This window comes from Sapajus apella, unplaced genomic scaffold, assembly GCF_009761245.1.
Source record: "Sapajus apella isolate SASKATOON/1434 unplaced genomic scaffold, GSC_monkey_1.0 scaffold15, whole genome shotgun sequence".
NCBI classification, from domain to species: Eukaryota; Metazoa; Chordata; class Mammalia; order Primates; family Cebidae; genus Sapajus; species Sapajus apella.
The window spans coordinates 31,868,099-31,891,980 of record NW_022436955.1 but is presented as its reverse complement, the minus strand read 5'-3'; the positions used below and the strand labels follow the sequence as shown (position 1 = coordinate 31,891,980).

General features: G+C 52.1%; 1 protein-coding gene across 3 annotated transcripts in view; it reads right to left on the bottom strand.

Moving 5' to 3' along the window:
• The window catches only part of ZC3H18 (zinc finger CCCH-type containing 18), a 67,189-nt gene that overhangs the window by 15,394 nt on the left and 27,913 nt on the right, over positions 1–23,882 (bottom strand). For all 3 annotated transcript variants that reach the window (XM_032284662.1, XM_032284663.1, XM_032284664.1), the window contains 5 exons: positions 20,351–20,499; positions 19,961–20,053; positions 18,745–18,902; positions 10,433–10,550; positions 8,025–8,296 (listed from right to left, as the gene is read on the bottom strand). In XM_032284662.1, the coding sequence (XP_032140553.1) occupies positions 8,025–8,296; positions 10,433–10,550; positions 18,745–18,902; positions 19,961–20,053; positions 20,351–20,499 (790 nt within the window). The remainder of the gene's footprint in view (positions 1–8,024; positions 8,297–10,432; positions 10,551–18,744; positions 18,903–19,960; positions 20,054–20,350; positions 20,500–23,882) is intronic.

Genomic DNA, 23,882 nt, shown 5'->3' with positions numbered 1-23,882 from the left:
AAAAAAAAAAAAAAAAAAAAAAAAAAAAAAAAAAAAAACCTTATGCAAATGGCACAAGAATTGGGTGAGTCTGGGAATCGCTATGTTGTAAGTCACATCTGTGGATTCTGAGAACCAAATATAAATGAACTACACCCCAGCTGCTGTCTTTCCCCAGACCTAGGGTGGGGGCCCAAACCGTGAAAGACGGCTTCAGTGGTGTGCGCACCGCTGCGGGGGTCAGCTCCAGCGGGAGGGGTCCTGGGAGGCATGGCTGAGCGAGGGCTCACCGCGAAAGCTCCATGTGGGAAATGTTCACGTGATGCTCGGGGAGGAAGGCCAGGCTCGTCAGGTCCGAGAGGCACAGCCGGAGCTGGGAAACAGCTCCAAGCTGGCCATCTTCCTCAGGCTCCCTTTACTGCTTAGAAAGTTTCTCAAACTTTCCAAAATCATTGTGTCTCGCACTTATTACAGAACACATCTCAAATGTTATTTAGGGATTTTTCTATTTCTGTAAATAAAACCATTTAATACCGTTAACTCCTACATGCCCTCAGGAATCTTCTAATTTATTTTTTTTTTTCTTTGAGACAGAGTCTGGCTCTGTCAACCAGGCTGAAGCATAGTGTCGGCTCACTGCAACCTATGCCTCCTGGGATCAAGTGATTTTCCTGCCTCGGCCTCCTGAGTAGCTGGAATTATAGGTGAACGCCACCACGCCTGGCTAATTTTTATATTTTTAGTACAGACCAGGTTTCACCATGTTGGCCAGCTAGACTCCAACTCCCAACCTCAGGTGATCCATGCTGGCCAGGATCGCCGACTCGGCCTACCTAAGTGCTGGGATTAAGGCATCAGCTACCACACCCAGCCAAAGGACCTGGCTGCCATGGGAACCACGATGAGAGAGCTGGGCTCAGGCTGTGGTGCCCTGGAGTCCTGGTGCCGGCCAGCACCTCTGACCACTGTACTCGTGACCTTACTCCTATGGTGCTAACAGGCTGTAATGGGGGCAAAGGGGCTGGGACAACTGGGCAGTGTCTCCGTGGCGCTTTGATCGCGAGTATCCAGGCCCCAAGGCTGCGGCAGAAAGCAAGGCTGAGCAAAGTCTTTCCACAGCCCAGGGACCTGGGGCATGTGGCCTTCTCTTAGCAAAGGACACCACCCCAGGGGACATCCTGATGAGACTTGGAAAAACCAGGCAGATACAAAATAAACAAAGGCAAAACACACAACACAGATGCCCCAGGACAGCCTACCATGTGCGGCTCAGCTGCTTCACAACTGGGGGCCTGCATGGAGGGAGCGAGTGTGGGCTGAGAACGCTCTTCAGGGATGGCCCAGTCAGGAAGGCCTGCTTCCAAGCTGGGCTAGGACAGATGGGGAATTTACATGAACACTTCCAACCAGAGGGAAAAACCCTTCCAGCAACTTCTGACTGAGGAAGCGGCCTTGCCTGCAGCACACGGCACCACACTATCATCTGGCTCCCATTCCTCGTTCAAGGCTGCAAGAGACTCTCTAAGGGGCAAAGGTCAGCTGTACCACCAATGCAAACATGCCAGAGGCAGAAAAAACCACGGGCAGCCCAGACATCTCCGGCTGGAAGGCCCCATTAGTGTTTACCTTTCTAAGGACACTGACTGGCTAAAGAACATGGTCGTGAAATGTCTCGGCTGTGACACTGACACACCCACTGGCCTGGCTAGACAGATGAGAAGTAGGTTTCACACAACGGACCTCCCCCAGCTCTACAGATGCACTGGATAGAACTGGCTGAAAGGCTCTGCTCTAATCATTTTAAAATAGCCACGATGCAGCAGTGGGCAAGCCTCAAAGGCACGCCAGGACAGAGAGAGTGGCACAAGACCCAAACACAGCAATCCGGCCTCCAGCCACAGGCCCAGGGGAAGCTGGTCGGGAAGGCCTGCCAGAGCTCCTGACAGGGAAGAGCTCGCCAGTGACTCCCACGGGCAAACAGCTTAGGCAGGTGAGAGAGAACCTAAGGAAAGAGGGGTGTTAGGCTGGAGATAAGGAAAGAAAGGGCTCCCCAAAGGACAGAGTGCTGGCCATCAGATGGCTCAGGTCAGCATTTCCTGTCCGGGCTCAGGATTCTCCTTCCTGAGGGAGGCCCTCACCTCTACCCAGGACACCCACCACACCAGACAGTGGCTTGCTCTTGCTCCCCCCGCTGCACAACTGCACCCCCTCCGCTGGGGGTGGTGAAGTGTCTGGTGTAATGAGCTCGTGGTGTGCTGTAGAATCAACAGAAAAGTGACTGCCCTTCATGAAGGTGCTGCCCTGCAAGGCCCAGCCCCAGTGCAAGCACGCCAGACACCGCCGAGCCCTTCACTGTTGCTCTGCTTCGTAGCTGAAGGCAGGATCCTCCCACGTGGCTCTCTGGGTAAAATCCTGTCGCCTTCCTCCTATTTTAGGTGAGAAAAGTTCTTTCTGTCCACCTGGTAATTAAAAATTCCCAAGCAGGCTGGGTGCGCTGGCTCATGCCAGTAATCCCAGCACTTTGGGAGGCTGAGGCAGGTGGATCACCTGAAGTAAAGAGTTCAAGAACAGCCTGGACACATGGTGAGGCCCCATCTCTAGTAAAAATACAAAAATTAGCTGGGCATGGTGGCACGCACCTGCAATCCTAGCTACTCGAGAGGCTGAGGCAGGATAACTGCTTGAGCCTGGACCGGGGAGGCGGAGGTTGTAGTGAGTCAAGATCGTCACTGCACTCTAGCCTGGGCGACAGAGCGAGACTCTCTCCCCCAAGAAAATAAAAAAATCCCAACCTGTCAAAGGCCCACCCATTCAATATGTGTATTCCTGCAAGGGAAATCTGGCTGCTCCTGAAAAAGCAGCCAGGCCAGTTCTGGCTGATAAGGGAGAAGGAAGCAGGAGCACTGGCTGGAAATTCTGCTCTGGGGAAACCCTTGTCCTCCAGGCAGATAGCAGGCTTGGCAAGGCTCCCGAGAAGGTGATCGAAGCCAAGGCTGGAGACTCCCTAGCACCCGGAAGCCGGGCTGAATCCAGAGCAAGCGGCACAGAGAACTTTAGCCCTGCTGCCGGCAGCTGGGAGAGGGGTTGAGGGTAGCCACAGGAGCACAAGCTGGTGCTTCAGGAAGGAAACAAAGGGGATGTGAGCTTAACAGAGGGGAGATAAACCAGATCAGAAACTGGTGGGACAGTGGCTAGGCTCAGTTTGGTGAGAGAGGCTGTTTAATTTTAGGAAGAACTCATTTACTACAGAGCTTCCTGACCACTAGCTGTGAGCCCAGATCACGCCAGAGCGCCTGAGCACCTCCCAGTCGCGTCCCCACAGTAAGACTCCTCTGTCTGTGAAGCCGAGGACTTGGGGGCTGGCGATGGCTACCTGCTGCCCGACAGCTGTGCTGGCAGAGCTACCCCTTTCTCCTGGGGAGGCTAGCACGCTGGACACAGAGCACGGCAGGCGGGATTCTGCCCTCGAATCTGAGTCACCAACGCGAGGGCCACAGCGAGGAACACGGTGACCTTAGGCATGGCTGCCCTCTAACACGTACCCCAAAAGCACATCCTTGTACACAGAAAGCATCCCTGAGTTGCAAGTACAGTCACTTGACTGAGAAGAGTCCCCTGGCTCCTTGGAAACAAGCGGGGTATGTGACTAGGGGCTGGGGAGGGGGGTCTGTGGCCAACCATGTGTTCCCGTAAGCCACCAAAGTGGATGTGCTGACTGACTCATGAACCCAGAGCCATACAGCGGAGTGCCCCTTCCACCTAGTCATCACGGCCTTTCCGTGATAAAACCAAGGATCTGGGCTGGCATGAAAACCCCCACTTTGTGAATCTGGAAAGCAGACTAAGCTGGTTGTCTGTAGAAATCAATCTGCAATTTTATCAACCCTGTATCAATCAATTATGAAATGCAGGTGAAAATGCAGGCTGCTACCAAATCCAAAACTCACTGACAAACGTGAGTGAGCAGCAGCCTGCGTGGGGCTCTGTGATAGACACGGAGACTGCATCGGGAGCAGGGCAGACAGGGGTACCCCAGGGCCGCCTGCTAGGGCTCCAGATGACCACCACTAAGGACATGCTAACATTGCGGCTGTGGCACCGTGGGCCATGAGCAACAAGAAAGCAGGCTGGCAAGCAGGAGGGCATGGGCAGACCTCCCTGTGCAGAGGAATCTGAGCAAAACCCTGGAGGAGGTGGGAGGTAGCCGGTCCAGGCAGAGGAACGGCTAAGGCTGTGTGCATGGGGTGCCAGGCCTCACCCTGGCACGGGGGGAACACAGCCTTGGGCTGAGTCCACACTGGAAATGCTGTGTGCTGCGGGGGAACGGCTTCTATCCAAAAAGGGCTTGAAAGGCCGAAGAAGACAAAGCACAGTATCAAGGCCAAGGCCAGGTTCCCTGCTTGGCTGACCACGTCAACTTCAAAATAACTTAAAGATTACTGTAACGTAAAAGGATTAAAAACATCGGAAATGTTTCACTTATTCTGAATGTTCTTTAAGAACAGGCTTTGCGCCAGGCGCGGTGGCTCAAGCCTGTAATCCCAGCACTTTGGGAGGCCGAGGCGGGTGGATCACGAGGTCAAGAGATCGAGACCATCCTGGTCAACATGGTGAAACCCCGTCTCTACTAAAAATACAAAACATTAGCTGGGCATGGTGGTGCGTGCATGTTGTCCCGGCTACTCGGGAGGCTGAGGCAGGAGAATTGCCTGAACCCAGGAGGCGGAGGTTGCGGTGAGCCGAGATCGCGCCATTGCACTCCAGCCTGGGTAACAAGAGCGAAACTCCGTCTCAAAAAAAAAAAAAAAAAGAAGAACAGGCTTTGCCTAACATTAGGGAAGTATGACAAAATGCAGCACATTTAAGGAAGTCAATTCACTGTGAGCTGGAGAATGCCAACGGGCAAAATTGGCACTTGCCACCAGCCAAGCACCCAGCTACAACCATGAATGACCTTGAAACAAAAGACTGCAAAGCCCTGCCTGAGAGGTGACACTGAGAAAAGTGTTTACGACTTTTGCACAACTGTACACGAGAGAGGGCATCGTCCAGTCACATGGACAAGACGATAAGAACGAGGGACTGGTTTTTGTCCCGTGGTGGACAGCAAATCCTTCCAGAGCCACAGTCGCAGGTCCTGATGGCTGCCAGGTCTCTGGAGGGGAGCGTGAGAACTGTGGCTCTGCTAAGTGTGGCCACCGCTGGCTCCTGCCATGAAGCTGCCCACACCTGCAGGCCTGGCAGAGTCCAGCGTTACCAGCAGGTGCAGGCCGAAATGTGGAGGTGTATGAGAGCCAAGGCAAGCAGAATGTGCCTGCGGTCTACGGGCCTTGGAAGGAACTGCCTTGATCCCCTCCTTGCATTTCCCCTATGGAGACGCCGACAGGAACCGACCCTACGACACAGCCATGTTCATGCTCTCATCCTCGCCCCCACTCCACCCCTCTTTTTTTTTCAAGACAGGGTCTCACTCTGTCACCTAGGCTGGATCAAAGACCTATGTGTAAGAGCTAAAAGGATAAACTCTTAAGAAAAAACACAGCAGTAAATCTTCATGACCATGGATTAGGCAATGGTATCTTACATGACACCAAAAGCATAAGCAACAAATTAAAAACAGTAATTGGAATTGCACATCATGTATCTGATAAGAGACTTGTATCTGGAATACATAAAGAACTCTTACCGCTCAATAATAAAAAACAAAGTAAGACATGAGCAAAGGATCTGAACAGGCGTTTCTCCAAAGAAGGTACACAAATGGCCGTAAGCACAGGAAAAGACAGTCTCGTTATCGTCGTCATCACAGAAATGTACATCTCCTCAGCAGGTGACACCACACCTGCCGAGACACCCATCCTCAAAAAGACAGGCGCAGACACGGATGTGGAGAAATGGAGCCCTTAACCACCGCCAGTGGGAATGTAAAAGGTGCAGCTGCTGTGCACGACAATCTGGGGGATTCTCAACGAGTTAAACATAGAATGGCCACATGATCTAGCAATTCCACACCAAGGCAAATGCCCAAGAAAAAACTTGTCACACAAAAACTTGCACACAAATTCATATTCGCAACAGCTAGAAGGTGCAAACAACCTAACGGCCATCAACAGACGAACGGATCAACAGCACGCGGTGTGTCCACGTAGGAATGAAGCACTCGGCTGTGCTGCAGCCTGGATGAATGCTGAAAATGCTCTAAGTAAAGGAGGCCAGTTACAAAAGACCACAGATTACGAACTTCTGTTTCTACAAAACATGCAGAACGAGCGGATCCCTAGAGACACAAAGCAGGCTGTGGCCGCTACGAGACGGCAAGCGTGGGAAAAGTGGAGAGTGACCACTAACAGGCACAAGGCTGCTGCTGCTTCTTTTGAGACAGTCTCACTCTTATCTCCCAGGCTGCAGTGCAGTGGTGCAACCTCAACCTCCTGGGCTCTCATACCAGCCTCCTGAGTAGCTGGGACCACAGGTGCACGCCACCATGCCCAGCTAATTTTTTGTATTTTTTGTAGAGACAGGGTTTGGCCATGTTGGCCAGACTGGTCTCCAACTCTTGAGCTCAAGCAATCTGTCCACCTTGGCCTTCCAAAATTCTGAGATTACAAGTATGAGCCACGGTGCCCAGCCTAGTTTTTTTTTTTTTTTTTTTTTTTTTAAACTAGCCAGGAGCAGTGGCTCACGCCTGTAATCCTAACACTTTGGGAGGCTGAGGTGGGAGGATCATGAGGTCAGGAGTTCAAGACCAGCCAGACCAACATGGTGAAACCCCGTCTCTACTGAAAATATAAAAATTAGCAGGGCCTGGTAGTGGTGCACGCCTGTAATCCCAGCTACTCAGGAGGCTAAGGCAGGAGACGCCTGGGTGGCAGAGTGAGACTCTATCTCCAAAAAAAAAAAAAAAGAAATTATTTTATTATTATTGTTATTTTTTTCAATAAGGGGTCTTGCTCTGTCAACCAGGCTGGAGTACAGTGGCACGACTGTAGATCATGGCGGCTGTAACATCTGTGTGATCCGGTAATCCTCCAGCCTTGGCCTCCTGAGTAGCTGGGACCAAAGGCTCATGCCACCACGTCCAGCTGTTTTTTAAACAGAGACGGGGTCTTGTTTTGCTTTGCTGCCCATGCTGGTCTCAAACTCCAGGCTTCAAGCAATCCACTTGTCTCAGCCTCCCATGAGGGGTACATGTGTGAGCCACCACAGGTTTCATTCTGGGAGACAAAAGTGTTCTCAAATTGACAGTGATGATGGCGGCACAACTCTGTGAATATTCTAGAAACCACTGAACTGTACGCTTTAAATGGGTATGTTGCATAGTACGTGAATTATGTTGCAACAAAGCTGTAAAAACACACACAAAATATCATCCAGTTCTGTAATGTCCACTGAGGCCCATCCATTCAGCTAGTAGTCAAGTGTATCTGAGGGGGAAAAAAGGGCTGTCCTGAGTGCCAGTGCCTGCCTGTCTCATGAGTCTTGGCTGTGCCAGCAGCTGGCAGCAGGCATCATTCTGCACCCAAGGCACCCACTCTGTGAAGGGAATGGCAGTTGGCCTGGGGCTCCCCTCCGTTCTGGCTGCTGGAGCGCCTCACCCTGGCTGGCAACGTGGATGCCCTGCAGCACTTGAGCCCAGTCCCGAGCTCTGGGGGCCAGGCGCACTTTGGAATTCAGAACCCTCCTGAGGACAGGAACATGGTGCCCAGGTGTACGTTATGAAATGTGCACACCACAGAAGGGCAGTGCCAACTAATCAAAACACACTGATGTTTGGACTGTATGCATTTTCACGTCAGTGAGATCACCTAGAATAACAATGTCCCAGGGGCTCAGGGCAGATGTCACCGCCTTGGAGTTTTACAGAAAGGCCCTGAGTCGGAGAGCTTTGGGTCTGGGGACTATGGGCTCGGGGCATGGGACTGCACTGGTCCCCTGGGCTCTAGAGCAGTGGGCAGCAGAGGGGAAGCGGGGGCGGAGGGGACCAGGTACAGAGCTGCAGGCCGGACCTCCCCCAACACCCCTGGCCTTCAGGAACTCGGGTCTACCTTGGTGGCTGCGGGGAGCGGGGCTTGGGCTTCCCCTTTTCCTTCTCCCGCTCCTTCTCCCGGTCGCGGTCGCCTCGGTGCTGCCGGTCCTTCTCATCCCGCTTGGCGCGCTCGCGCTCCCACTCCTCCTTCCTCCGCTGCCGCTCCTTGTCGCGCTCGCGCTCCCGCTCACGCTCGCGTTCCCTCTGCCGGCGCTCCCGCTCGCGGTCCCGCTCCCGCTCCCGCTCACGTTCACGCTGTCTGTTCTCTCTCTCTCGCTCTCGCTCCCTTTCCTTTGTTAAAAAGCCAAACACATGGGGACGCAGTGCGTTATTCAGGTGGCAGAAGCACTGAAAGCCCTGACTGTACCACCACGAGGTTCGTCCATGTAACAGATCACACCTGCACCCCACGGACCACACAAAATGCCAGGTGCACAGCACTATGTCACTCTGCGCGCCAAGTGTGCCACTCTGTGTGGTGGAGTACAGAGGCGGCAAGTCTACCTTGCCGAGAGGGAGGCAGGATCAGGAGCACCCTCCGGTGGGGATCTCGTTCCCAACCCTCTCCTTAAAACACAGTGTTAAAACCGGGTCAGATGCCAAACCAGAGCGAGCATCAATTAGGAGTGAAATCATTCCAACCGCCAATTCTAGACTAACTCAAGGCACCAATTCTGCAGTCACAGCCCAGCATGCATTGGGAAAGACGGCGTTCTGCTCTCTGGAGAGATGGAGCATCCACACACAGGAGTTGCAGGCTTGTCCTGGGCGGGTGCAGCCAGGCAGTGTGCATGCACTGCCTCTGGAACAACTTTCCTCTGCTCTTATTCATTCATGTGCTCTAATATTCGAAGTTAAAACTGAATAAAGTCCAATCACAGTGCACCTGACAGGTTTCAGGCTTGAGGCCACTGCTGGGGAGATGCAGAGTGCACCCCTGGCCTCCCTGCTGCCCGTCCCTTAGACACAGCAGAGAGGAACCCAGTGGAAAGGGACTCCTGGGGCTTCCAGGGTGCCCTGCCCAGGGGTAGGGAACAGGACCCTGCAGCCCACCTGCAATGAGGAAGCCGCTCTCTGGAGAGACGGGGCAGGAGAGGATTGAGCAGGGGAACTCTTCTGACACTACGGGGCCCTCTCTCTGAGCTCACCCTGCTGGGCTCCTGAGGAGACAGCTGCACCTGGCCCTGAAAGCTCACGACTGTCCCCACAGTCACAGCATAGGAACTACCCAGCTGCTTCTAACTGACCGTTCTCTGCAGCAACTTCGTCAAATCACCCTAATGGCCAAGATGAGGAAGTCACAGGCTGAAGCACATAATTCATCAATATGCTAAACTCTGAGGCGCAGATCGACTAGGGAGGCAGTCTCAACATAGACCAGTCTTGAATGAGAGCAGTGAGGTACAGCTGGCCCGTTGAGAACACACCTACCAAGCTGGCTGGAGAAGACGTGAACAGGCGTCACATCCTAAACAGGGTCACTCAGGGGCGGAGAAGAGTGACGCGCCCAGGCAGGGGAGACACATGCCCGTGGAAACAGGCACCAGTAAGTGTACTGGCAAATCTCATTTTAAAGACCAGGCTGAGTCGGGCGTGGTGGCTCATGCCTGTAATCCCAGCACTCTGGGAGGCCGAGGTGAGTAGATCACAAGGTCAGGAGTTAGAGACCAGCCTGGTCAACACAGTGAAACCCCAAATACAAAAAATCAGCCGGGTGTGGTGGCGGACACCTGTAATCCCAGCTACTCGGGAGGCAGAGGCAGGAGAATCGCTTGAACCCAGGAGGAGGATGCAGTGAGCTGATATCACAAGATCACTACACTCCAGCCCAGGTGACAGTGTGAGACTCTGTCTCAAAAAAAAAAAAAAACATACCAAACAAAAAACACCAAACCAGGCTGGGCACAGTGGCTCACGTCTGTGTTCCCAGCACTCTGGGAGGCCGAGGTGGGTGTATCACTTGAGTCAGAAGTTTAAGACCAGCTTGGGCAACATGGTAGAACCCCATCTCTACAAAAATACAAAAAATTAGCTGGGCATGGTGGTGCATGCTGTTGGTTCCAGCTATTTGGGAGGCTGAGGTTGGAGGATTGCTTGAGCGCAGAAGTAGAGGCTGCACTGAGCCGAGACTGCACCACCGCACTGCAGCCTGGGTGACGGAATGAGAACCTGTCTCAAAAATAAAACAACAAAACAAAACAAAACAAAAACCCCCAAAACCATAGCAAGAACCAGATTTCAGGAAGTCCTTGTTGGCCATTAGTTCAATCACTGGCTCTGAATTCGCTCTCTGTAACAACCAATCAGGTTTTGAAACTGGTACATTGTGCTAACTATATAAACTCATATGAAGTCCTACAAATAAAAAGGGGTCACTTGAATGAACAGCTCGTGAAACTGACAGCTGGATATTTAAGTCATACTTACTCGGTAATTATGATACGGCTCTGTTTCTGTATACTGCACCCTGAAGTTCTCATACTGGCCGCCACGCCAGAACCGCTCAATGTCATAGTCGTAATAAGGGTCCGCATAAGGCTCCAGTCTGGAAAGAGCCAATGAAAGATAACTCATCACTTAGGAGCACGGGCGCAAAAATACCGCACGACACGCTAGGGGCAGAAAGCAACAGACCACGACTCAGTGGGATTTGCTCCAGGAGAGCAAGGTTAGCCCATGATGAGGAAATCCGTTCACAAACTCATGCAGTAGCAGACCTGAAGTCACAGGATTCTATTCACGAGTCACAAAAACATGTTTGACAAAAATAGCCTTTCTGAAAAAAATACTTAGGAGGAATTGATACCTTAGTATGATAAAAATATATTTACACACTTTAGAGTGAAAACTAGCACCTTACTCTGGGGAAACAGGAGAAGCTCCCCCAGGAAGCTCCACGACCACCTCTGCTGTGCGGAGGCACCAGCTGACCGGACAAGGGGAGCCCACCAGAGGCACAGGAACACGAAACAAGGGGGAGGGAGCCCACCAGAGGCACAGGAACATGAAACAAGGGGCAAAGCCACCGCGGGTTTGCGAAATGATACGATAGTGTACCTGAAGAACCCAGAGACTTGATAAAGCCAATTCAAACAAGGAAAAAAGGAACTTGGAAAGGGAGAGGATAAGAAAGTAACATGGAAATCAGATGTCTTCACAGACACAGATTATAACCAGTTAGGAAGCAGATGGAGAAAACTGTAATTACAATAGCAAGAAAGGAGAAAAAAATACTTAGGAATAAAATATTAACCCATTTCACGAGAAATGTGCAGAGCTGAATCCTGAGAGACACAAGCACGTGTGAATGAATCAGAAGGCACCCCTGGCACTTGGAGAGGGCAGCCTGGTATCGCCCACAAGTCAGTCCTTCCTACGCTGACTCAGAAACATAACACAATCCCAGGAAAAACACCACTGAGCTTTTTTTTTTTTTTTTTTTTTGAGACAGAGTCTCACTCTGTCACCAGGCTGGAGTGCAGTGGCAGAATCTCGGCTCACTGCAACCTCTGCCTCCCGGGTTCAAGCAATTCTCCTGCCTCAGCCTCCCGAGTAGCTGTGACTACAGGTGCACGCCACCACGCTCAGCTAATTTTTGTATTTTTAGTAGAGATGGGGTTCACCATGTTGGCCAGGATGGTCTCGATCTCTTGACCTTGTGATCCGCCCGCCTCGGCCTCCCAATGTGCTGGGCTTCTTTACGGAGCTAGACAAGCTGACACCCAAGTTCACATGAAAAACTGGACCCCAAGACCAGCCAAGAAAACCCTAGAAATGAAAAGACACGCCCTCTGAGACATGAAGCATCCTAAAAAGCCTGTATAACTCAAGCAGTGCCATCGCAGCACATGAAAACCAGAGGCCAGAGGAAGGAGGAAGGAGGTCCAGACACGGATCCAGGTACACCCAGGGGGGTGCCATCTCAGGGGCAAAGGGGATTCTTCACTGAACAGGGAGGGGACAACTGTCCAGCCGCTGGGAAGGTCAGGCTCTTTTCCTGCCTGCGCACAGGGTGATGGGTTCTGCTCTAAATTCCTGGTGGGGTCCACGACTCTGCATCTCCTTTCCTGCGGAGTTGAGAAAACAAAGTATACACTAGCAACAGAAGGTCCCTGGATGCCGTCCAGGGAACGTTTCAGCCCCAGGCCAACTCTCTGCTTTGGGCAGACTGGGTGGGAACCTGAGGCATCATGGCTTGAGGTGGCTCCAGCCACAGGTGGTCACTAGCACCCTCGAGGCTACCTTGACTGTCCACATGGCCTAAAACTGGCTCTCCCCAAGGACAGGGCTTCAGCCAGACAGCATTCAAACAATCTAATGTGCACACTACTCAAATAACATTATAACAATCAGTAAACTTTTGTAGAGATCTGTGGTAACATGACATCATGCTACATAAAAACGAAGAGGAAGCCTGGATAACATGTGAGACCCCATCTCTACAAAAGGTACAACAATTACGCAGGTCTGGTGGCACATGCCTGTGGCCCCAGCTACTTGGGAGGCTGAGGCAGGAGGATTGTGTGAACCCAGGAGGCTGAGAATGAAGGGAGCCATGATTGCACCGCCGGACTCCAGTGTGAGCAACAGAGCCAGATGCTGTCTCAAAAAAAGAAAAAACAAGGCTGGGTGCAGTGGCTCACATCTGTAATCCCAGCACTCCGAGAGGCCAAGGTGGGTGGATCACCTGAGGTCAGGAGTTTGAGACCAGCCTGGCCAACATAGTGAAACCCCGTCTCTACTTAAAAATATAAAAAATTAGCCAGGTGTGGTGGCAGGCGCCTGCAATCTCAGCTATTTGGGAGGCTGAGGCAGGAGAGTCACTTAAGCCCAGCAGCTGGAGGCCAAAATGGTGCCACTGCATTCCAGCCTAGGCAACAAGAGTGAAACTCCATCTAAAAAAACAAAAACAAAAAACAGAAAACCACACACACACAAGAAAAGAAAGAAAAGAAAAAAAAAGGGGGAGAAAATGAGCTCCTTGAGACACAGACTTCTCCTTTGACAGGGAAAAAATAAAAGGCAGAAAAGCCTATCCCAAAATGAGTGTGAGGGTGTGTGCTCTCTGACAAGAGGTCTGTGCCAGCAGATTTTTTCTTGGGAAACTGTTTAAGTGGAATGAAAAGGCCTCTTTCCTGCAGGCTTTCTGGAAGTTGCAGGTGAGCGGTCAGGAATGAGGCACATAGCACTTCCTCAGTGCGGCTGCCTCAGAACCATCTGCTCAGCAGCATGTGTTCTAGAGAGTGTGTCAAGCACAGCATGCCACCGGCACCTGCAACCATGCTAACAATGGACTCTCCAGTGCCACCTTGAGAAATCCTGAAACACTCTGGAAATGAATTTGGAAGGGTCTTTGTTTAATTCAATTTAAAAATAAATACTACTGAGCGGTACCATGGTCTGCACAAACACTTCCCAAACTATGTTTTAGGGAACCAAAATGTGAATGAGCCTTCTGAAGAAAGGGTTCTGTGGTCAAGCAAGATTGGGTAAAGCTGGCTCACAGCAGGAGGGAGGCTCATGGCTCCTTCAGCAGTCACTGCTTCACCAACCATCAACAGTGTCCCGTTCACAGCATGCTGCGCTCCAGAGGCCCCGTGTCCCCAGAGGTCTGAGCAGTGTCAGACTCAGCCCTGGCACGTGGAGAGGAGCTCCTCCACGCTGGAGAGGAGGGCACAAGTTCCTGGCTGAGAGGGGACCACTGGACATACCCGCCAGGCGTAGATGGCGGTTTCTGCCCACGGTCCCGCCCAGGGAGAGGCATGGCAGGTGAAAAGTCTAGCAAATAGAGAACGTGTAAGAATTACAAGTTTGGAGCTTAGAGATCACTTTGTTTAACCATTTCATTTCAATGGCAAGGAAACTGGGTTCAAAAAGTACTAGAACGGTGGCTCAAGCCTGTAATCCCAGCACTGTGGGAGGCCGAGGCGGGTGGATCACGAGGTCAAGAGATCGAGACCATCCTGGTCAACATGGTGAAACCCCGTCTCTACTAAAAATACAAAAAATTAGCTGGGCATGGTGGCGCGTGCCTGTAACCCCAGCTACTCAGGAGGCTGAGGCAGGAGAATTGCCTGAACCCAGGAGGCGGAGGTTGCGGTGATCCGAGGTCGCGCCATTGCACTCCAGCGTGGGTAACAAGAGCGAAACTCCGTCTCAAAAAAAAAAAAAAAAAAAGGTACTAGAAAAAGTGCTAAAACGTCCAATGCCACTTGTAACTGAAGGGTTCTGCCATATTACACAATGAAATGCAACTTGCACAATTCAGGTTGAACTTGCACAGACCTCAACCCAGGTGGAGGGTTGCAAAGGCAGGAGTCAGATGCTCATGCGCCCCTGCCCACTGCAGAGATCCAAGGTGAGGAAGAGGGTCCCAGGCAGCTTGAAAAGGGAGCAGCGATGTAGCCCCCTGCTGCCTCTTGTTACCACCCAAACCCGGCGTGGTCTGGCTGGTGCCCACCTTCCTGTTGCAATGCTAGCCACTGAAAGTGAAGGCAGGGGACGAGGTCCTCAAAGGCATGTACAGGCACCTGGGCACCCGTACAGCCACCTGCCCTCAGAGTCTGTGGGGCTGTGGGCTCACCCATGTGGAGTCCTCCCTGTGTCACTCTCCAGGGAGCCTAACCCTCCCACCCTGCTGACTCAGGGGGCTTCCCTGCAGGGCACCAGCAGATCCAGGTGGAATCCACTGCCACTCTCTCAGTTAAGCGTCTGGGGTGAAGGAAGTGCTCACCCACTCCCTTTCTGAAAGTTACTGTTCTGGCTTCTCTGTACCCCACCCTGACATCATACTCCAAAGAACAGTAGCCTGCACCCCACCTCTATCACACCGGCACCACACCACTTTCTATGCTGGGGACGTTTGGGGATTTGGCAGGGGCCCAGTCCACGGCCCTGGCTGTGGCCTGACAGGCTGACTCTGATCTGATCAGAAACTCTGTTCACAGTGGAGCCACTACTGATGACCACATTTGTCACAGGTGACAGCCTGTGCACCCTAGAGGGCCCCTGTATCTTTTGGGCCACATGTCCCTATCAGACTTGTAAACTATTCTGGGCACAGCATTCCTGGCAGCCCTAAGCAGAGATGACATTTCTTAATGTCTTACATGTGTGAGGGTGTTTTGGAGAAAGAGTCTCTCTCTGCTGTCCAGGCTGGAGTGCAGTGGTGCCATCTGTCGTGGCAACCTCCAACTCTCGGGCTCAGGAGATTCTCCCACCTCAGCCTCTTGAGTAGCCGGAACTACAGGCACGTGCCACCACACCCAACTAATGTTCGTATATTTTGTAGAGATAGGTTTGGCCATGCTGCCCAGGCTGGTCTCCAACTCCTGAGCTCAGTCAATCTGAATTGATCTGATCGCCTCGACCTCCCATAACACTAGGATTACAGGAATGAGCCACTATACCCAGCCAATATGTGAGGTTTTATAAGTCAGATGGTACCTGAACAAAGTCCCGAGGTGGTAGAAAAGGAACATTTTAAGCTGTGAATCAGGATGCATCTGTCTAGACAAATATTACTATTACTATTCTTAAGAGATAGAGCCTTGCGCTGACCCCCAGGCTGGAGTGCAGTGGTGCGATCCCGGTTCACCTCTGCCTCCCCAGGTTCAAGCAATTCTCCTGACTCAGCCTCCCGAGGTGCTGGGACTACAGGTGCATGCTGCCATGCACGGCTAATTTCTTTTGTATTTTAGCAGAGACAGGGTTTCACTGTGCTGCCCAAGCTGGTCTCGAACTCCTGAGCTCGGCAATCCGCCTGCCTCGGCCTCCCGAAGTGCTAGGATTACAGGCGTGAGCTACCGTGCACGGCTGCAAAGTATTATTTTTACTAAGTGATCCTGTTAGTTGATTTTTTTAATTCCAAAAAAGATATAGAGAAAAAGGAATGTTCTTGTCCGTATACCATGTCACAGGCTGTTTCTCCAAGACTGCCTGAACGGGTGTCTACAGTGAAGTGCAGGGAGCGCCACCCTGCAGCCACCCCAGCCTGCAGCCACCCCAGCCTGCAGCCACCCCAGCCTGCAGCCACCCCACCCTGCAGCCACCCCACCCTGCAGCCACCCCAGCCTGCAGCCACCCCAGCCTGCCTGTGTGAAGCCGCCTCTATGTGACAAGTGCTTGCAAAACTCCACAGCAGGTGGCTAACATCTGTACTCCCAGCAACTCAGGAGGTTCGGGCGGGAGCAACGGTTGAGTCCAGGAGTTTGAGATCAACCTGACAAACACAGCAAGACCTCACCTCAAAAAACCAACAAACGGAAACCCTCAACATTAGGGGATAAAATAATGTGGTATCTTCAAGGGTCTGTGTTCCTGGAATTACCGCAAATCAATGATTCTCAAACTTTACTATGCAGGAGAGGGCTTGTTAAAACAAACCACTGGCCCAGCTCTCCCTGGAGCTTTAGACTCAGTCTGTCTGGGGTGGGGCCTAAGAACCTGACCTCTAACACACTGCTGGGGGCACAGGTGGCCGAGGTCAAGGCATCACAACAGGTCACAGACATCAATCCAGGCTGCACTCTCCTCACCTGTGCGGGAGGGACACGGGCCTGACCTCGGCCTGCTATGACCCAAAACAGGTCAGGAGCACCGGACGCGAAGCCTGTCACGCAGGATCCCAAAACGTGGGTGCTGCTGGTTTGGCCTTCTGTGCCGTGACGGCCCTGGAGCCCGACTGCTAACTGGGCTGCGAGCCACCCTCCTGCACACCCTACAAGGTGTGGGCATGGGCGGGACCGAGAAGGCAGGTGACAAGGGGACCCACTCCTGCCAACGGCACACACCAGGACGCCTGCACTTGCAGCACAGCTCCTTCCCTCCCTCTGGGTCCCGGCAGCCCAGCCGCACTGGGTTCCTCTACTCACTGTGTCTTCCTCTGCAGCCACCTGGAGGACTGACCTTTCCCTTAGACGCTCTTGGTGACAGTATTTAAAGACTTGGTTAAAACATGTACATTTTCTAATTAAATGGCCACCCACATGGTGTGGCCTCCACCCTCCTGGCAGAACCCTGGCTGACAGTTCTCCCCACCGTGTCTATCAGAAACAGCCAGGGCACCTCGCCACTGTGACACAAGCACCCTAATCCTGTTCCCAGAGGTCTAGACTCACCAGGTCTGGGATGAGGCCTGGCACAAAAGGCCCCAGGTTAACTGTAACAAGCACAGAGACCGTTATATAAAAACAAACAAAACAAACACAAGGAGAAGCCTGGCTCTCAGACACCAATGAAACCTTTTAGCCCTGACTGCTGAGGCTTTAAAATTTAGGGGTCCTGCAGTGTAGATACCAGCTCCTGGGAGAGAAGCTGGGGGGGCCAAGAGCCAGCTTTTGTCACCTGGTGCCAGGATGGGAGACACCTGTTTCTGCCACCAACACCGACATGCGAAACACACACAGAGGCACAAAACCTGAGACCTGCTGAACCCTTCCCAAGCAGGCAGTTTTCAGGTCCCTGCTGCAGCCAGGGAAACTGGAACAGAGTGTCAAGGATCACGCCCAGGCTCTAAAATCCATCCTTCCCCACACATTGACAGAGTGCTCTGTGCGCAGGAGCTGTGAGGCAGGAAAGACAATATCCACAGCTAAACAAACTAACCAAAAACGAAGCCCTCCAGAGCTTCAGGAGACCCCCTGATGATCCTACAGAGTTCTCACTCAAATGCTCCCTCCTTACTGTGATCTGACATTCCACACGCGATTTAATTAGAAAATGTACATGTTTTAACCAAGTCTTTAAGTACCTATCCCTTCAATCTTGAGTTGTCACTGCTGGGGTAGGTGGGGGCCGCTGGAGCTTCCTCCCGCAACTTCTGCAGGCAGAAAGCCCAGGGGAATCTGCTCGCGGCAAGGACTGAGAAGGGCCTCGCAGGGCCAAGTCAACAGGACTGAATCCTGGAGCGCGAGCCCTGCATGCCTTCCTTTTTGTGCATCTTTTATTATCCTTCCAGACAGAAATCAGTCATCATGATTCCCTGCTAGCAACCAGGAATGTACAGGGTTGCTCAAGCCTCAGCAAAATGCAGCTCCAATTCAGATTTGACCGAATTATAATCCAGCTCTCTGTCCTGAGGCTCACCGTCCATCCACAGGCAGAGGAAAGCAGCATTTTGTATGCCACACAAAGATCTGACTTCTACCCTTCAACCCCAGGCACTTCTTCTGTAAGGGATTTTTAAAGATCAACCATAAATGAGCCCGGCACGGAGGCTCACGCCTGTAATCCCAGCTCCTCGGGAGGCAGAGGCAGGAGAACCGATTGAACCTGGGAGGCAGAGGTTGCAGTGAGCAGAGATCGTATGACTGCACTCCAGCCTGGGCAACAGAACAAGACTCCATCTCGAAAAAAGGTACCAGCCCTAAACGCCTCGGAGGAGGAGCGGTGAAGACAGCACGGCCAGTGAAGAGAAGCACTGCTGTGCTCCCAGCTCCTGAGTAATGTGGGGTGGGGAGAGAAGACAGGAACACAGACTTGTGGGGCTCCTGAGGCCTCAAGGACAGCTGCAAAAACTCCCAGAGCTCAGAGCCGTAACGCTTCCCTCCTAGAAGCAAAAACCTGAGATCAGCTGCCTGTGAGAACCGCGCCAGACTGATCCTGGGAATGTTTCCGTGACCCCAGCGAGAGGCGCTGGGCCCCGAGGAGCACACCCTGGGGCCTGCGCATGGCTGCCCTCTCGGGAGCACAGCCACACCCGGGGAGGAAAGGGAGGGGCAGGCAAGGCCATTCCTTACACTGTGTCTCTGACATCTCTCGGGAGCCGAGAATTCCAATCTCGAAAAACTTCATTTTCTTTGTCAAATTCCCGTTCGTCTTCGCCAATGGTCACCGTAAACCTTTTCTCTTCAAAATCAGGCTCCTGTTCTTTTCGGATAGTTGCTTTTTTTAAAACCTACCGTTGTAAGAAGAAAGAAGTCAACAGGGAGGCGGAATACTGGCGCTGCTGTTAGAGACACGGAGGGAGCTGCCCCACCCCATGCAGCTGCCCCGTAAAAGCAGGAGCTGCGTGCTGCAGTGCTCGCGGCGAGGGGCGGACACGGTGCGGGCATCTTTTAGGGGAGGAGGGCAGTCTGTGCCCGTCTCTACACCAATAGCTGCCCCTGGCCTCCATGTGCCCACGTGAGGTGCTCATCACTTCCTTCAACTACCCTTGGGGCTGAACCCAGGGGGCCCCAGTCACTCAGAGTCTCAGAGAGAAGGAGGTGACATGCCGAGGAAGTGAGGACGTCTTGTCTGTCATCTCCCAGCAGAGAGGCCGGCCAGGAAAATGAGGACGCAGGGTTGGGTGCCGGGAGACCGGCTTCCAGAGCTTAGGCTCACATACTGGGGCCAAAGTGGGCCCAGAAGGAGGGAATGTGCAGTGACGGGGCCAGAAAGCCCCAGCTTCTCTCCAAAGGAGCGGACAGAGTCTCAGGAGCCTGGGGCATGGACCCTGCAGGGGCAGCGGGGGCAGCCTCACCAGGCTTTCCCGGAGTGGCTGCAGACTGCCTCTGTGCTCTTGGGCAGCGCCAGCCGGGGTGTGGTGCAGTGCTGATCCAGCCACCTGAAGACAGAGGGTATGCCCTGGACGGGACTCCCTGGCCTACTGGGCTGCTGCCTCTGAGGCGGACAAAACTTTCTATCCTTCCAGGCCTGGTGGTGCACACCTGTAATCCCAGCTACTTGGGAGGCTGAGGCAGGAGAGAATCGCATGAACCTGGGAGGTGGAGGCTGCAGTGAGCTGAGACTGGGCCATTGTACTCCAGCCTGGGCAATAAGAGCAATACTCCGTCTCAAAAACAAACAGGCAAAAAAAACCCAAAAGACCCAAAGCAAACGACAGAAACAGCCCCTGAACTTCAGAGGCTTTCCTGAGCCTCCCGTGGCTGCTCTAGACCCAGGAAACACTAGTTTTGTGCAAGGACCACTCTTGTAAGTCTTTTTCTTGTCAGGTTTTCTGAACTCTGTTACCTCCTTTGCATGCCGGAGTCCTCGTTCCCAGGCACTCTCTGTTGGGGGCTCTGGAGGGGGTGGAGGCAAAATTTCATCAACTACTGGCCCACCCTATTGAAAAATGAGAAGGGAGAAGGTGAGAAAGTAAAACTTTCAAGTGTACAGAGAAACCAGACAGTACAAACATCAACACCACAGAGCTGTGAGTGGGCACTCTCCTTCCAGCAAGCCTCACCCGTCCCCGGAAAGCTGAGGCCTGCTTCCACTTGGGACCATAGAAGCATCTGAACGGGGCTGAGCCTGTGCTGAGGCTTTTCCACAAGGCACAGAGACTTGTCTCAAGCTTGAGATTCAGACAGAAGCTCAGCTGGCTGATGTGCTCACAATGAAAGAAGAGGCATCACGCACCCAAGGGTTGGCGGGCATCAGCGGGTGAGGTCCGAGAGGCGGGGCACCGTTGGGCGGGAAGGGGTCGGCTTTGGTGATTAGGGAGTAGTTCCCCTTGTCGTTCACTCCAGGGTGTATAAACCTACAATTCATTCCCCAGGTACAGTTCCCTATGGAAACAAAAGTGAGATCAGAAACGGTCCACAAGAGCCTAACTGCATAAGGGCAGCAGCGGGGGTGGGGGTGGGGGACAGTGGCCATGTTTACCCAGGCCTGGCCTGGCCTGGCCACTCGTGGGTACTGAAAGGGTGGGCAGGACGAGCCCAGAGAGGCCGAGCCAGGCGGCGGCACCTGCCCAGACACAGCAGTTCCCCAGAGGCTGCCAGGCACCCGGGACACCTTGGTCGGAGGAAACAGCCTGTTTCAAAGTCCCTTTGTAGAGAGTTCACGCATCACCAACGGTCTGAGTATTAACTTTCCCTTAAACCAGAAAAGCCCCACAGCCTTGCTCCCAGCCCCGGCCCAGGCTCCTCTAGGTGCAACTGGATGTAACTACGCTCGGGCTGAAACAGACGTCAGTGAGGAGCCTCAACGACCATCGGGAGGCAGCAGGTGCACGCAGGATGCCCTTGGCCTCCTCCCTAAATCTGCATTTCTCTTATCAAAACTCTCACAGAGCATTTCAAGATATTTCTGGAACTTAAATGGGCTTTAACACTTTGCTCACGAATAATCATCACAAACCTTCATTTTCAACAGAACATCAGGGTTAGTAAAGGAAACCTCGACTTTTCAGCACAGAATAGAAGGCACCTAAGTGTTTAAGTCAATTAGTGAGTGAATCATTTTTTAAAAATGTACTTTTTTGAATAGACAACATGCATACGTTGTTTAAAACCAAGTATCTCATACAGTATCTAAGTGGTTTTAAAGAACTTTTTCAACAGGTTAACATGCAGTTAGCTTTGACATCATTTAAAATTTTAACCTTAAACATCATAAACACTTAAGCTTGAATCAAAACCAACTTAATACAACATAATAACAGTACCAATCCAAATTAAACATGAAAGAAAGTAAAATTGCTTCTCTGGGAATGCAGAAATGACAAAGTAATTTTTAAAATTTCTAGGCCGGGCACAGTGGCTCATGTCTGTAATCCCAGCATTTTGGGAGGCCAATGTTGGGGAGATCACCTGAGGTCAGGAGTTCAAGACCAGCCTGACCAACATGGTGAAACCCCGTCTCACCAGCTAAAATACAAAAATTAGCTGGGTGTGGTGGCGCATGCCTGTAATCCCAACTACTCGGGAGGCTGAGGCAGGAGAATCACTTGAACCCAAGAGGCAGAGGTTGCAGTGAGCCGAGATCACACCATTGCACTCCAGCCTGGGCAACAAGCGTGAAACACTGTCTCAAACAAACAAACAAAAAATTTCTAAAAGCGTTTTAAGAGATCACACATGACGGGAGAGGTAAAAAAAAAAATAAAAAAATCACACCTAAGTCAAAAGAGGCTGGGAAATGTTAGTCTATAGGGTATTCAAAAATCCAGAACCGGCTGAGCATAGTGGCTCACGCCTGGAATCCCAGCACTTTGGGAGGCCGAGGCGGGTGGATCACGAGGTCAAGAGATCGAGACCATCCTGGTCAGCATGGTGAAACCCCGTCTCTACTAAAAATACAAAAATTAGCTGGGCATGGTGGCGCATGCCTGTAATCCCAGCTACTCAGGAGGCTGGGGCAGGAGAATTGCCTGAACCCGGGAGGCGGAGGTTGCGGTGAGCCGAGATCGTGCCATTGCACTCTAGCCTGGGTAACAAGAGCGAAACTCCGTCTCAAAAAAAAAAAAAAAAAAAAAAAAAAAATCCAGAACCTCAGAGAGATTTAAAGAAAAACAGACTATGCAGTCATACATCTCACAAAGACTCATCATGCCACGGAGCTCGTCATGGTTTGCCTCTTCAAATACTCATACGATATTCAAAATCGCTTGTGTAACTCAAAAGGTAAACGCAGCTCACTGTAAAAAAAATGTCCAAGTACAGAAAAGGGCTGAAAATATAAACCACAGCTTTTCTATACTCCTTCTTCATCTCAAGTATATATCTGGGTGGTGGCTAACTAAATATGTTATTATTTGCCCTTTTCAGTATTTACAAAAATTTTCAGGACCTATGAACCCACTGTCACCAAAGACCCTTTTCACTGATATTGGCAGGCAGAGGAAGCTGGAACAAGGCAGAAGAGAACAAACCAGCGAGCATCGAAGAGCAAGTCGAGAAGGTGAGCATGGGGCTGTCCCTAGAGACCAGACACAGGTGGGCAACAGTGCTCAGCTCTCGGGGGCCACCTGCCTGGGGAGTGCCACACGGTGCCCTGACCCCTGGCCACCAGAGTAAAGGGGACGATGGCTCTGGAAAGCAGCACAGTCGGTCTGCAAGTAGAGTTGGGACATTACGTGTACAAGGTATGACATCCAGCAGACGTCGGGCAAAAAGAACACCGCTGTCCCATCCACCCTTTTAAAATGTGAACTTTAATCTGTGTGGAGACACACCCAACTGTCGGGAAAGTGGACGGAGGCTTTATGTTTTACTCTCCTGGCCTCTGCCAGCCCATATTACTTTTTTTTTTTGAGATGGAGTCTGGCTCTGTTGCCCAGGCTGGAGTGCAGCAGCATGATCTTGGCTCCCTGCCAACCTCCGCCTCATGGGTCCAAGCACTTCTCCTGCCTCAGCCTCCCAAGTAGCTGGGATTACAGGCCTGCACCACCATGTCTGGCTAATTTTTGTATTTTTAGTAGAAATGAGGTTTTGCCATGTTAGCCAGGCTGGTCTCAAACTCCTGATCTCAGGTGATCCGCTGCCTCAGCCTCCCACAGGCGTCAGTTACTGTGTGCAGCCTTACCTTCATAATTTAAAAAACAATTTTTTTTTTTGTTTTGAGGTGGAGTTTCACTCTTGTTGCCCAGGCTGGAGTGCAATGGCATGCTTTTGGCTCACTGCAACCTCTACCTTCCGGGTTCAAGTGATTCCCCTGCCTCAGCCTCCCAAGTAGCTGGGATTACAGGCATGCGCCACCATGCCCAGCTGATTTTGTATTTTTAGTACTAAGAGATGGGGTTTCTCCATGTTGGTCAGGCTGGTCTCGAACTCCTGACTTCAGGTGATCCACCTGCCTCAGCCTCTCAAAGTGCTGGGATTACAGGCATGAGCCACCACACCCGGCTTAAAAAGCGTTTAAAAAAAAAACAAAAAAAAAAAAGGGCCGGGCGCGGTGGCTCAAGCCTGTAATCCCAGCACTTTGGGAGGCCGAGGCGGGTGGATCACGAGGTCAAGAGATCGAGACCATCCTGGTCAACATGGTGAAACCCCGTCTCTACTAAAAATACAAAAAATTAGCTGGGCATGGTGGCGTGTGCCTGTAATCCCAGCGACTCAGGAGGCTGAGGCAGGAGAATTGCCTGAACCCAGGAGATGGAGGTTGCGGTGAGCCGAGATCGCGCCATTGCACTCCAGCCTGGGTAGCAAGAGCGAAACTCCGTCTCAAA